Source organism: Mustela nivalis (genome assembly GCF_964662115.1).
Source record: "Mustela nivalis genome assembly, chromosome: 3".
NCBI lineage: Eukaryota > Metazoa > Chordata > Mammalia > Carnivora > Mustelidae > Mustela > Mustela nivalis.
This window is the reverse complement of record NC_139022.1, coordinates 139397040-139411843: the sequence shown is the minus strand read 5'-3', so window position 1 is coordinate 139411843 and position 14804 is coordinate 139397040. Positions and strand designations below refer to the sequence as shown.

Here is a 14804-nt window from a genome sequence, read left to right as displayed (position 1 = left end):
CCCAGAACTGAGAGCCCGCGATCGCAAAATCCACTCCCTTCATTTGATCGCCTGAGTCAAGGTAAGGAAATGGGACATTGAGGTCATGCAGAGCATCTCCAAGAAGCCACATCTTCTAGAACGAGGCTCTAGCCTGGAACTTGGTGCCCAGAGAAGGGGCTGGAGGAGATGACCTCCACTGGGTCCTTCCAGGCGGCTGTGGTTACTCTGGGAGAGGGAGGCCAGGGGTCTGCTCACCTTTTGAGGTCGCTGCAGGTAGACCAAGTGAGGTGTGGCTGGGGCATGCCGCGACCGCGACAGCGGACCGTCTGCTCCCCGCTGGCAGGGTGGCTTTCACTCAGCTCCAGCACACGGACAGGCACTATGTGGAGAGGGCAGGAAGCCAGGAGGTGGGGAGGTCAGGAAGGAGACAGTGAGAAAGGCCCTCCAGGAGGATCTGGCCCAGGGTCTGGGGGTAAGGGGGGGGAGGGGAGCCTCAGGCTGCAGGTGAACATCAAATACCAGGAATCCCCGTGTGAAAACTGACAGGTTCCCCTTCTGGGCACTTCAAAGGGAAAGCCTCAGTAGGGTGCCAGTCTGTCTCTAACACCTCTCTGAGACTGCTAATCTGCCCTTTTAACAAAGACAGAGCAGGTCTCAGGGTCAGAGAAAGCCCTGGGAAAGCGAGAGCAGGAGAGCACGGAGGTAGAATTTAATAGCATCACTTTGTTTTCCCAGAGTTTATTTTAGTGGTTGCTTTATATTTATGACATGTGATGCTGATTTTCCATCTACAATTGAGAGGTTAAATTCTCTTTCAAAATACATTTATTTTTAGAAAGTCAATTGACAAAACAGTAAGTCATTCGTGTGTCATTCCTCTGCTCAAAACCCTGCCGTGGCTCTGTCATCTCCGTCACAGTAAAAGCCAAAGTCCATACAAGGGCCCGAGGGGACCCATGCAATCTGTCCCCCCCACCCACCCCATGACCAGGCCTCAGCTCTGACCTCATCTCCACCACTCTCCCCCTTCTCGGTTCCTGCCACACCGGCTTTCTGCTGTTGTCCTGCCTTGCCACTGCCTGGCGGGCCCTTGCCCCCCAGAATCCCCCTGGTGAACACCCTCACGTTCTTTAAGTCTTCACACAAATGTCGCCTCCTCGAGGCCAACTTGATCAGGCCGCTCAAAATCGCAACGCTCACCGCCCCATGCCTCATGAGCCCTCTGTCCTCCCTACCCAGCTTTTCTCCTCCTACAACGGCACTTGTTACCTTCTAACCTTCTGTGTCATTTGCTGGTTCTCTGCCCTACCGTGGAGGAAGACAAGCTGCACAAAGGCAGGGCAGACTGGTGTGTTGGTGTTGCTCAGTGACTACCTAAGTAGTAGTCCAGTATGAGGGCATGTGAGAAGGACAAATCATGGCACTGGCACATGAAGGCCTGAGGTGTTAGGGACACCAGTGTAGCCCAGGCGCCTCCGTGGACAGCTTGAGGCCCAAGGAGGAGACATGCCAAGTTCACAGAGGAGGGGAAATGTTGGAGCTCGGCCTCGAGGCCAGCCTCCTGAGTCCTCCGCTCCCTCTCCTGCTCCCTCTCCTCCTGTGGGTGGGTGGACAGGGTAGGAAGGGAGAGGGAAGCAGTGGAGGGTGGGTTGGTGTGCAGGGAGGCAGGGTGCAGGGCTCCTCACCGTTGATCTGCAGCTGGAAGGAGAGCTGGGCCTCCGCGTCCTCATGGAAGACCCGCACTGTGTAGCAGCCAGCCTCCGCCACCTTCACCCGCACCAGCGTCAGTTCCGACACGTACCTGCGGAGCACAACGGGCCCAGCTGCCGGCGCTGGAAGAACTCCCACAGTCCCCCCACCCAGCCCTCCTTGGATGGACCTGAGAAACCAGGCCCAGGGAGGGGCAGGGCCTTCCCAACATCACACAGGTGTCGCTAGCAGATGCGACTCACGATGCCAGTCTCCTGAATCCCCCACCCATCGGCAGGGGGCTCCCCAGAGCTCAGAGGCGGTTGGGAGGGGTGAAGAAGGTGGGGCAAGCACCCCTTCCCTCCCCCTCCACATCTCACTCCTGCAGAAAAGCCTGACAGGGCTTTATTCGCAAGGACGGCCCCTCATTGTCGGCCTGCTGGCCTCCTGCCTCCGGGCCACCATCCATGCATGGGTGGTCATGGCCCGTCCGGCACCCTCCTCCCTGATCATCTGGCCTTCTTCTCCTCAGCTGCTCCCAGCTGGCCCCACCCATCACAAGGACAACTGAACATCTGGGTGATCATCTGACCCACGTCTGTTTCCCCCTCTAGACAGGAGACTCTAGGAGGGCTGGAACAGTCTGCTTGGAGCTCTGCAGCCTCCCCAGTGCCTGGTACGGTGCCTCGCACGTAGTAGGCTCTCAAGAAAAGTGTCTCTAGATGTGTCCCGTGGCTGAAGGCTGTGAGCTGCCGGGCAGCTGCAGAGAATAACATCAAGAATGGAGCGGATGGGCTGCTGCTCACCGGGTCTCAGACACGTTGCGTGTGGACAGGGAGATCTCGCCAGCGCTGGAGTCACCTAGCGTGCGGTTGTCCTTGAGCCACAGGACAGTGGGCGGCGGGTAGGCCTCGAACACGACCTGCAGAGTCCGGCTGCGGTGCAGCTCCGCGAATTGTATGGCGTCCAGCTCTCCCAGCAGCCTCACGTAGCCACTCTCTGCAAGGGGCGGCCGTCAGGGGGCGGGCCCCAGGGGTGGGGCCCGGCCCGGCTACCAATAGGACAGCGCCTCCTGGGGGCGGGGCTCCCGGAGGCAGGGCATCCACCGAATGCAAAGGAGCCCAGCCTTCTGGTCTTCAGGCTTTAGGACCTGAGCCAATGATGGAGGTACGGGATCTGGGGTTGAAGTCGCGGCTCAGCCTGGACCAGGGACCGAACTGGGGGCTGATATTGATTTGGGGACCGGGTTTAAGATTGGGACTGGAGTTGTCATTCTCACTGAGCGTATTCTGGCTCAGGATTGTGGCTGAGGTGAGCTGCAGCATAGTTGAAGTTGAGGATGGGGCGGCCTGGGCCGGGATGACAGGTGGGTTTAGAAATCGGGTTGGGCCTGAGGTTCTGGCTAGGCAGAAAGTCCACCCCGGGAACAGAGTTGGATTTGGCCAACCCTGCGTGCTGGTTTATCCTGGAAATGGGCATTGGTTGGTACTGAAGCTAGAGCTGTACTGGAATGCAGCTGACAGGACCCTGGGGCCATGATAGGTCTAGGTCCAGCTCAGAAGGAGGGTCGGGGCTGAGCCCCAGGACACGCACCAACCACAGTGACATTGATGGACTTTTCATCCCGATGCTCATTCACACTTTCTGATACATTGCAGATGTAGGTCCCTGAATCGCCAAGCTCAGCAGCAGGGATGTGCAGGATGGAGCGTATGTGCGAGGGTATATTGAAGAGGAAGTCAGTCACTGGCTCCACCAGCCGCCCACTCTGTAGGGACAGGTGGGGGAAGCCCCCCCATCAGGCAGAGTCCAAGAAGTTAGGCTACAAGGCAAGATACCCATCCTTCCCTGGCCATTCCTCCAACCCCCCAGCCCAGCACTACCTCCATGCGTGGGTAGGTCCATTCAAAGTTGACCACCTCATTTCCGGTCACAATGCACATGATGGTGATGTTCTCGCCCTGACGGACCACAGTCTGAACTGCATTCACTGAGACGTTGATGGATGACACTGGTGGGGAAGAGATCAGTTTAGGGCCAAGGAAGTCACCACCAGCCATCACACCAGCCCTGCGGCTTGGGGATAGGGTGGGGATTCAGAGATGGAAGGGATGACTCATGCAGAAGATCCATTAATTCAACAAATATTTGTTAACTATGTTCTGTACGCCAAGTACTATGCTGGGCACTGGGACTTTAGCAATAAACACAACAGACTAAATTCCTGTCCTCATGGATCCGACATTCTAAAATCTTGAATCAGTGTATTCTCTGGGCCTCTAAGTACCAGAGAAAGGTATGGAGCACAAACCATGTACCAGGGAGCCTCTGTCTTTAATCCTCCTAATAATCCCACCAGGTGGGCCATCATTATGGTCCTCATTTTCCAGAGGACGAAGCAGACCCAGAGAGATTAAGTACCTGGTGCAAACTCTCTCATATGGGAAGTGCACAGCTAGGACTCAAACCCAACCAGCTCCAAGGCCTGTGCCTTTGCCCACAACAGTGTGCAGCCCAGCCTTGCCCCTCACCCTCCCCATGACCTTGAGCATACTCCCTTCTCTGAGTTTCAGGCTTCTCACCCGTAAAATGGGGAAACACTACCTGCCTTCCAAGACTACAGTGAGAATGTGATGAAAAAAGGAATAGCCCACTTCATAAGCAGGGAAGGGCTCTACCCCTGCGGAGGGCCGTAATTGCCTCTGCTGAACATCAGGCCAGAAAGGGGGCTTACCCTGGAGGCTGTAGACATAGTAGGCTTCAGAATCCACTTCCCTGTCCCCAACGGTGGTTTTGCAGACATAGGTCTTATCCTCGAATGTACCAGAGAAGCCACGTTGGTGGTCGTAGGGGATGGGTAGTGGGATATCCACTTTCTTCTCATGCAGTGTCACCACCAGCTTCGGATCCGTCACTCGGCACGGAATCGTGATCTCAGTTATTTCCGTGAGGAAAATGAATAGCTCCTCAGCGTCAACCGGGAGAAAGCCCATCGTGGGATCTGCCAGGTGTGAGGGCCAAGAATGAGGGTCAGGGGAGCTGGTTTTCTGGCTATCCCCTGAATTTCTATGTGACCTTGAGCCGGTATCTTCTTTCTGCCCCTCAGTTTTCTCATTACAGAATAAGGATGCTCTCAGAGGTCCCTTCCAGCTTTAACATTTGATACAGTCAGCACCAGGGTGGGAAAGAAGATAAGCTACAAGTCAAAGGGCAGCTGGTACCCAGAGCTTGCAGGATAGGAAAGATGGGATGTGGAGGCCCAAGGGAGAGCATATTGGAACCTGCTGAGAAGCCAAAATTCTGGGGAGCCAGGAATGGGGTGGGCAGGGAGCAGTCAGATCTCCCTGATCTGACTCAGGGGGCCAGGGGAGTGATCATACTCCTGGCCCAAGCCAGGCTGGATCCTGTGATTCATCTGATGTCAAAGCTGGTGGTGGCTCACAGTGTCACTAAGCACTCTCTGCTCCCCCCAGACACCTGCAGCTGACAGAAGTCAGAGAGTGAGCAGGCAGGTGGGGTGCTTACCTGGCACAAAGATGTAGAGCCGTTTTCGCTCACCAGGCTCCAGCCCATCGGAGCCTTTGTAGGCGCAGAAGTATTCTCCTGTGTCTATCCCAGTGACATTGGTCAGTGTCAGTGTGCTGGAGAAGGTGCCATCCTGGGTCTTGGCCATTTTCTGTGGGAGCTCCTGGGACATCCGTTCCCACACCACTGGAGCGGGGCCCGAGCAGGTCAGAACGAAGTTGCTGGAGACATTGAGGACAAGCTCTGGCCCCGGGGGTGTGATGACCAGGCCCCATGAGGACTGTGGGCCCAGCAGCAATAGCAGAGGCAGCAACAGCACCTGGCCTTTGGGAGAAAAGGCGTCAGATGTCAGCACAGGAACATCAGCCCTTCTCCTCTCGGCTGACCCTGGAGGAAGCCATGTCTGCACAGTCCTTGAAGACCACGCCGCCCTAATCTGACACAGACTGGAAGCCATGGCTTTGAGGCCAGCTTGCCCAGGACTCCTAATCTTAGTGCCTCTAGTTCCCAGACCTTAGAGTCTCCAGCTATGCTGTGTTCAGGCTGCGGGCATGTTCACCCAAAGGCATCAGGAAATCCGTGGGAAGCAATTCCCAGGCCTCCAGTTCCTGCATTACTTCCCAGGTCACTTTCTGAGCCCCTTCCCTGCAGCTGGCCCAGTTGTCCAGGTTCCACCCTACCCCAGGGGTGGCCTTGATTAGGGAGAGTGGGGCAAGGTAGCTCAGAGTAGGGCACACAGTACAGGAGAGACTCAGGGGCCCCCCTCCTGGGGCCTGGAGGGAACTGGGGTTGGATGCCAGTGTCAAGTGATTGGTTCCTCCTCTCCCTGCTAATGTCCCCTGGGCAGGATTCTGTAAGCCGCGTCCCCCAGACCTGCAGGTGCTCAGCCAGCCAGCCAGGCACCTGTCCTTGGTAGGCTGTCGGCTGGTCCCTCAGGACCCCCTGGTGGCCGGTGACGGTTCACTGCCTGGTTGGCCACCCAGCCCCCGGAGCACCGACAGCATAGAACAGGCAGTAGTGAGGGAAGGGTGTGCTCACAGAAGCCCAGCCAGGACTTGGGCACTCATAGCCAGTGAGGGATCGAGGCATGGGAGGGGAGCCCCAGACCGGAAGCAGACCAGCCAGGCTGGTACCCCAGAGTACTGAGAAGAGGTGGGACACAGGGGTGACTGAGCTGAGTGAACAGTAGAAGGAGGCCTCCACTGAGCACCGCAGGAAAGGCAGGAAATCGAGGCTCACGAGCACAGCAGTGTCCCTGGGCTCCCAGGCCCCGGTGCTAGTTTAACAGCCTCGGCCAGCTCCAGGGTTCTGCTCAGTGCCTCCTGGGGGTCCCCTACCCCTTTGACAACAGGAGCTGGCATGACACTTGGAAGCCACAGTGTACCTACCTTTAAGGACAGGAGCTGGCCTGGTGCTCGGAAGCTGCATGGTGTCCTGCAGAGTTAAATATAGGGGTAAGGGCTGAGTGGGCACAGTCATTGCAAAATTGGACTTAGCACCTGGGTCCTGCAGAAGAAAACCCCAGCCCAGACCACCAAGCCTCCATGTCTATGGGGCTGAAGTCAAAAGCCACCCATGTCCCTTGATCAAGAGGACACTCGCCTGAGTTCCCACCCCCTGCATGGAGCTGGGCCTCAGGGCGAATGGATCAAACTTCGCCTCTGCCTCTACCTCTCCAGTATCCTTGGCGGAACCCAGGCCTCTCTGGGCCTTAGTTTCTCTTTATGTGCAGTGGGAGTGGGGGACTCGGGCTGGATGGTGTCCAGGGGCCCGCCAGCTCTAACAGCCAGTCATCTGGGTGACAGTTCCAATACCAAGCTCTTATCTGCCAGGACAAATATTTGGGAAAGCGTGATGAAAGGCCTGGGGGAGCAGGAGGGGAAAGCCAGAACCCAGAGAACTCCCACAGGCTCCAAAAGCACAACAGGAAGTGGAGGCGGCTGTGGGAAGGGAAGCGGGGGAGTCAGGACTGTGGAATGTGGGGGGGCACCCCCATGCCTGGGCCCCCTTTACTCAGCCCCAAGCTGCACAGGGAGGCCTAGGGAAGAGGGGCCAGGGGATGAGCCCAGGGGCAGCCCCACTGCACGGGAAGTCTTCAGAGGTCCTTGGAGACTGCTGAATCCAAGCTCCCCCACCTTCACCCCCCAGGGTCCAGACAGGGAAACCAAGGCTCCAGATGGGAAAGAAGTTCACGCAGGATGACCCAGCAGAGCTTGTCCAGGAGGGAGACAAAGAGATCTGGAATGATAGAGGCAGAAAGAGACAGACACAGAGACCAAGAAGGAGGATGCACATGGTAAAGGAGGCAGCCAGAGACAGAAGAAGGACCACAGAGAGACAGATCGACTCAGGTGGGATTCTGCTCCATCCCTGCCCTTAGCAGCTCCATCTGCGGATTCCAGACAACCACCAATAGCTAAGCTGGCAAGGGTCTGCCTGCAGCATCGATAAGAAGGTGACCAGGAGACAGGGGTCACAGAGCAAGAAACGTGGGAAGAGACCGCGTGACCAGGCACAGGGCGCCTCCCGGGCTGCGGGTCTGCTGACTTCCCTGAGTGGCTGCGGGGCCAGGCCTGGCTCTTCAGGCCACGCCCAGATGGCTCTTTACTTCCCAGTCTAGGGCTGGGCTCCAGGTCTGAGCCCCATGGGGGCTGCCTCCTGTGCCATCGCTCTCGCGGTGTCCTCAGTTGCCAGCTCAAAATGGGATGATGGGGAGTGGGCCACTTATGGGGGCAGCATTTACCCCTACTGCCCAGCCCCCCAGGAAGCTCTCTGAGCAACTCTGCTTTGCCCTTCCTCCTCCTCCCCATCCCTTCCACCAGCCCACCAGCCTGCCTGAGGGTCTCCTCATTCCTCTCTCTTGACTCTTCCAGAGACAAAGCCCAGCCCTCCCACAGCACCCCCACTCCCGTCCCTCCTGCCCCAACCTCTCCAGCTGGATGCCAGTCTTCCACCAGCAAGAGGGATCAGTGCAGAGGCAGAGCCAACAGCCCCCACAGAGGCCCATGTGCCCCTAGCTGGGTGCCCCTCTTGCTCCCCCCTTCCTGCCTGAGATCCCAGCCAAAGAAAATCATTAGCAGCCCAGGCTGGGGGAGGGGGTCATCTCAGCCTCCCTGCCGCTCCCCTCCCAGCCTCCCTGGCTGGCCACACTGTTTATTATTCTAAAGGAGGAATTTGGTCGGCTGGCCTGGAGATGGGAGGTCACTGCGACCAGGGCTGGCCTGGCTCTGGAAGGCTGGGCCTTGCAGGCTGGGCCCCCAACTCCCCTGACCCTGGCTCCTCTCCTGCTGGGCGTGGGGCCGGGGGCAGCTCAGAGTTTCTGAGACTCTGAGCCAGGAGGGGCCCTCTTGAACAGGCAGCAGCCCAGAGAGGGACAGAATTGTGGCCTAATCACACAGCAAAAAGGCAGAATCAGGCTAAGGAGAGGATAGTCTGGGCAGAAGCGCTCAGGGCCAGTGTAGATGCGCCAGGGATCTTGGACCGACTTCTCACTCTAGGAAATGAACATTTTGGTTCCAGTCACAAGGGATCTCAGACTCACCGTGAGACTCAGCAAGTCTCCTGCCTTCTCTGGGACTCAGTTTCCCCCCCATGAATACAAGGAGAAGTTTGGAAGGGGCAACTCAAAGAGCTACCCTTGTTCTAAAACTGTGCTTTTCATTTGCTAGAGAGAAGGTTCTGGTCACTGTTATTCTTGCTGGGGTGGTTTAGGGAGGTGAGGCCGATGAGAAAGAGGGGGCTACGTTACCGAGGCTGGAGTCACGTCAATCCACAACCCATCTCATTCCACAGGTTGAATTTCCCTGACCATTTGGTCACAGACATGCTGTGTGGACTTGGACAAATCGTTTCCCTCTCTGGGCCCCACTTTTCCCATATCTACAATTGGGAGTTAGCCGGCCTTTCAGGGGACTTTGAGACAAATAAACAGGTGATCTGGAAACCCAGGAAGTGGCAAAAGAAAAGGTAGTGTGGACAACAGAAGGACTGGGAAGAACAAGAGTACAGTTTGGGGGCCCCAGACTCAACCTCCCCGGCCCATCTTAGATGACTCCCTGATACCCCCAGTTATTTACCCAATGCCTTATGGACCTCTATGCTTCTCAGAGGCTGCTGTAGGGCCAGCCAACCCCACAGAGGCCCAAGCAGCTAATTAGGAGGTTGTGGTCTTGCCTGTGACAACTCCCCCTTCTTCAGGGGGAGAGCTGCTCTCCAGGGAGGAGTCACCTGGGACAAGATGGATGTCACAGTCAGGATGCAGGCACCCTCCTACCTGCCTGGGGAGGCCCCTGAAGCAGAGAGAGGGCAGGGACTCTCAGGGATCCCCTCTTTGCCCATGAGGAGGGTGCTGAGGGCCAGGAAGACCTCATGATTCCTCTTACTGGTGGGGGCAGAGGTCCAAAGATGGAGTCATTGTCCCGCTCCTCCCAGTGAATTAGAAGGACCCGTTTGGGGGAGCAGAATGTGGACCCCAAATCTGGGAAGCAGGCATGCTTGGGGAACCACTCTGAGCCCAGACTTATGTCTTTCCAGCTCCTGTGATTCTTTCCCACCACCTTAATCTAAATAAATCCAGTCCTCTGGGCCACATCCGCCAGCAGTAGCTTCCCTCCCTCGGGGTCCCGAGACTCCCACGACACAGGGAGGCCAGGGAGGAGGGCTCCCTGGCTGCCGGCGGTGGGGGAGGCTTGCACACGGCCGGCATGCTCTCACACACCCCAGAGCCCCACCCACGCACTCACACGCTGCTCGGAAACACACCCGTGTGCACCAGGCCATGTGTGTGCCCAGCCCTCAACGCAGGCACTGCACATGTGCGTGCCCACACAAATCCCACGTGCACACAGCTCCCCGGCACCCGGCACACATGGCCGCACACGCGCTCTCGGCGCAGACTGCTGCCTGTGCGCTCTCCCACACACCCATGGGCGGGGTGCACACGTGCCACAGATCACATGTGCACCCGGCCCCAGCCAAGCTGCACACGTGCAGGGGGGCCTGTGTGCACGCAGGCCTCAACACATCCGATCACACAGCCACAACACCCAATACAAGCCAGTGCTCACCAGCCGACTCTGTGGGCTACATCCAAGGGTCACTCCTGTTTTGGATGGGGAAACCAAGGCATTGAACCGGTAGGGAACTTGCCTAGGAATGCAGAGCAGAGACCGAACCTCTGTCTGCAGAGTGCTCTCGGCCAGCCCGTGCCACCGCCGCCTTCTGTGTTTGGGCTGGGGACAGAGTGGGACTGGTTTAGCTGAGAGGCTATGGGACCTGGTGATAGAGGCTGGAGGGGCTGGAGTGAGAGGTAGCTTGCACGAGCCCCTACTCCTGATTCTGACTTGGAACACTGAGGGGGGACAGGAGTGTGTGTGTGTGTGTGTGTGTGTGTGTGTGTGTGTGTGTGTGTGTGTTGGGGATGCAGTGTCATTTCCTGAGAATGAGGCAAAGGGCCAGGATTGAGAGCTGCCATCAAGCTGCTTCAGGGTTTGGAGGGGCTGTAGGCTCCCGAGTGGATGGAGGGACCCTCTGTCTGGAGGCAGGGAATGGGCAGAAATAGCAGGGAGGTGAGGATGGGAGGCAGCCCTGCTGCAAGGAGGAGGGGGGTGTTGGGGCGGGCAGTCTCAGGCCAGGGATGCTCTGAATAAACAAGATGCCAGAGGGAGGAGGAGGCCTAGCCAAGGAGTCACGGGGTTAGAGTCACAGAATATCAGAGCTTCACGGCCCTCAGGGATCATCTCTCCAAACCAACCCTCTTCCTGTGCCCATTGTACAGGTGGGGAAACTGAGGCTTAGAGAAAAACAGGGACAGGTGTCAGTGTTTTGCCCTAGGCAAGCCAGGCTCAGGTAGGTAGCTGATGGGGCGCTGGAACACACCTGACTGGGCAGCCCTGGCTCCAGCCCTATCCCCGATGTGAGGCCGGTAGCTCAAGACCCAAGGTTCAGGCTACCTTCATGGCCCACTCTGTGGGCAGTCACTCTTCCTGTCCTGTCCTCAGAGAAAGTGGCTAAGTTGCAAGCAGAAGTGGGGACACTGCTGGCAGCCTCCTCCTCTCTTCTGTACACCCCTCTCCACTCTGCGTCCCCGGGGACAAACCAGGACAGATTCCTGGCTGACGGGAATAAGGTTATGTGGGTTCTTGCCCCAGCTCTGTCACCCACCTGTCGTGCTGTCGTGCCCCTCACTGAGCCGTGGACTTCCCATCTGTACACAGGGTGCACTTCCAGGGCTGCCTGTGGCTCTCAGGACCCCACTCGCTCGGGGAAGGCAGCTGTGCAGAGCTGGAATGCTGGGATGGGGGTGGGGACCCGGGGAGGCGCCCTGGCCTGGATGTCATGACTCAGCTCAGAGAAGGCAGCCCGCCTGAGGCCTAGGAGTGTGTGGGGGCAAGAGGCATCTGGAGCCAGGGATGGAGTCCTCCCTCCAGCAGCTGCGAGAGCACATGAGTGAGGGCCGCATCGGCTGGACCTGGCAGAGGGCGGCCCAGGGGGCCTTACTCCAAGGAGGCTGAGATGTAGGTGTGCTCTGGCAGCATGGGTGGGGGGCCTTCATCCCAGGAGCCAAGGAGGACTGCAGACTCCCCTGGGTAGGGAGACAGTCGGGGTAGAAGCCTCGGAAGGGGCTGAGGCTGGGGGCTCCCAACTGCCACCCTCAAAGCTAAGCCCCCCTCCTATCTGTTGGTGAGGGCTCAGCACTCCACCTCTACACAGTGAATCTCCCCACAAGCCAGAAGAGCCCCTCAGGGCCAGAGAGAGAGCAACCTGGTCCAAATCGCACAGTGATATAGCTTGACATTCAGGCCTCATTCTGCCATGTGGCTCCAGACCTAGAGGAACTTCTGGTTTCTGGGTACCTATGAGGTCCCCCAAACAAAGCAGCAGAAAAAAGCTAAGTTGGGGCCTGTCCCGGGCTTCAGACGTTCTGGAAGTCCAGGTGGGTAGAATAACAGTGCCCATTCCATGGGCTGGCATTCTGATCCCCCCACCCCCGCCCCCTCCAGCACAAGCTTGGTCACCTCTGGCTGTCCCATGGCACCGCCACTCTTCTGTCTCACCAGCTGCAGGCTGTCCCCTCCAAACCAGGGGAGTCTTTCTGAAATACCTGTCTAACCACCTTCTTCCCTGGCATGTCCGTGGCCCCCCACTACCCCCAGGACTGGGCTGGCTTCTTAACTCAGCCTCTAAGAAACTAGGCGCCCCGGCGGCGCTGCCGACAGCTTGTCATGACTGAGGAAGGGAGGTCGCTGCCCTCCCGGCTCCCTGGGGCCCAAGTGAGGCCCCCACGTTCTCGTCACTCACTGTGCGCTCCTCTCCCCAGGAGGCCTCCCCAGGGACACAATGGAAAGAAATGACCTATTTTCTGGAAGTTCAAAATAAAACGAAACATCTGTCTGGATCCAAGCCAGGCTGATAAAGAACGGACTGATTCCCCCCAAGCCTGAGCACCCCCTCCTGCCACACATCCCCTCCCCCGCCAGGGTGTGTGCACGTGGGGGTGGGGGATAACGCAGGCCCGGGACTTGGAACAGCTCGTGGGAAAGCACTCAGTGTGTGCTTCACGGCCACTGGGGGCCCAGGGGAGGGGGCCTTGGTCCGCACACAGGCTGGGAACCCGTCCTGAGAAGGAGGTCAGTGAGGGAGGGAGGCCGGCAGTGTGCTCCTGTCCCCCGCCCCCGGCCTCCCAAGCAAACGCTTCCTGCCTTCTCTGGTGCCTTGCTGGCCTCCCTGCTGGTCCCCCCACGGCTGCCCACCCTACCCCCAGGGCTCTACACAGGCCCCGTGGATCCCCGGACTGGAGTCCTCTGGATCCCATCTGGACCCCCCAGAGCCCCTGTGAGATGGAACAAGGAGCTAGCTGGCCTTGAAAACAACAGGGATAACAATAGGTCTCTCTGAATTCTTTTGGGCCTCCCCCAGTACCTGGGCTGATGTCAGCGGAACAACCCATGACCTCTAGGTGGCGGCCCCCTTTCACAGAGGAGGAAAGCAAGGCACAGAGGGGTTAAATCATTTGCCCTTGGGCACAGGGCTTGCCAGTGGTGGAACCAGTGCTCCAGTGCTGGGCCGACTGACCACCAAGCACCCTGGCTCCACACCCGCATCACAGCCTCCCTGAGGCAGGAGGTAAAGATGACAAAGCCATGCCTGGCACCCAGCACAGGCTCCGTCCACGAGCCACACCCGCCTTGTTCTTTCCGCTCTGCTTCCAGACCTCGTCTGTCGGTCCAGGCCCTCCTTATAACGGGGTGAGCCTGAAGCCGAAGAACAAGGCGGGAGTCATACCACCTCTCACAGAGCCCTACGGCCCTGGGGCTGGGAGGGGCCCCAAACACTCGCCCCCACACGCCTCCCTCTTCCTCTCTGCAAACCAAGGGGTGGTCCTGTCCACAATGGCACACCTCCCATGGCCAGGGGCTCACCCCCTCATCCGTAAACCCAGGCCATCCTTGGAAGGCTCGGGACCCTCAGAGGTCAGGCTACTCAGAAATGTTCATTACACTGAGGATCTTGTTTTGTCCTCACAACAGTCTGTGACAATTGTTATTCTCCTTTCACGAGGAGGAAACTGAGTCTCAGAGAAGTCTGGTAACTTGCCCAAGGTGACACATTCAGTAAGCCATGAAGCCGGGGTGCAAATTCAGACCAGTCGGACTTCAAACCTGTCTTCTTAACCATTCCGATGGGCGGCCCTGTCTCCCGCCCAGAAACAGGTCTGTCCATAGGGAAACAGGACTACATGAGGTTACCCTAATGGGGTCTGTACAGAATCCAGGCTCCCAAGGACTGAAGGATCCTGCGGTCCGAGAGTCCTTAGCCTTCCCTTGCTGCGGGGCCGAGTGAGCACGGGGCGTGCCCCAGCTCACCCAGCAATTTAAAAGTAAAAGCTAGGGATAGAGCTCAGATCCTTCCAGCAACTTCCCTGCAGAGCCTGAGGGTCAGCTCATGGGTGGGGAGAGGAGTCCTTGCTGAGGACAGCCTGGGTCTGGCACAGGCCGTGCCCCAGCAGTAACTGGCCTGCCCCGAGGCCCCTCATGAGGGCCTCCAGCTGGAGCACCCTGGCAGTCGGGCTAGGTGTGTGGCCGGCTCCAGCACAGGCCCAGGCCCGCTGTGCTTGGGGTCCAGGCCTACCCCTGCTGGGGCCCCAGCACCTCGGCAGCTGCAGAGTTCTGGGCCTCCACCATCCCTCGCTGCCCTCCCTGCACTGCCTTCCCTGCCCTCCCCCGGCCCCCCTGAGCCTCATCTCCGGCCGGTGCCATGGCAACGGAGAGCCCAGATCCTGGCAGCCAAAGGAGCCCCTGAGAGGGGTCCCAAGCTGAGGCTGGGGAGGGGGGTGCAGCAGACGCAGACAAGCAAACCTTCTGTTCCCCGGGCTGCTGCCAGCTCGGGATCAGCCCCGGGCCGGGGTGGGGGCCGCAAATAGAATGGGTTCTCAGAGCCAAGTGGGCAGGGGGCAGGCAGGCCTCAGGCCGTTTGTCCTGACCCACCAGCACGTGGCCTGCCCCCACCAGCCTCGAGCCCAAGCCCACAGGCGGGCGGAGCGAGGGCTCACGAGAAACCCTGCCATTAATTGGAGCCAACGTGGAGCATTGAGATTCCCCTCAGAGCCC

General features: G+C 58.6%; 1 protein-coding gene across 4 annotated transcripts in view; it reads right to left on the bottom strand.

The window, feature by feature from the left end:
* The window catches only part of PDGFRB (platelet derived growth factor receptor beta), a 36849-nt gene that overhangs the window by 14055 nt on the left and 7990 nt on the right, over positions 1-14804 (bottom strand). For 2 of the 4 annotated variants that reach the window (XM_082726273.1, XM_082726272.1), the window contains exons 2-9: positions 6585-6630; positions 5197-5520; positions 4406-4672; positions 3555-3682; positions 3265-3439; positions 2478-2670; positions 1668-1783; positions 238-361 (exon numbers count right to left, since the gene is read on the bottom strand). In XM_082726273.1, coding sequence (XP_082582399.1) covers positions 238-361; positions 1668-1783; positions 2478-2670; positions 3265-3439; positions 3555-3682; positions 4406-4672; positions 5197-5520; positions 6585-6630 — 1373 coding nt within the window. Of the gene's footprint in view, positions 1-237; positions 362-1667; positions 1784-2477; positions 2671-3264; positions 3440-3554; positions 3683-4405; positions 4673-5196; positions 5521-6584; positions 6631-11358; positions 11568-14804 lie in introns of those variants that run through there. The other 2 variants (XM_082726275.1, XM_082726274.1) reach the window with 2 other exon arrangements.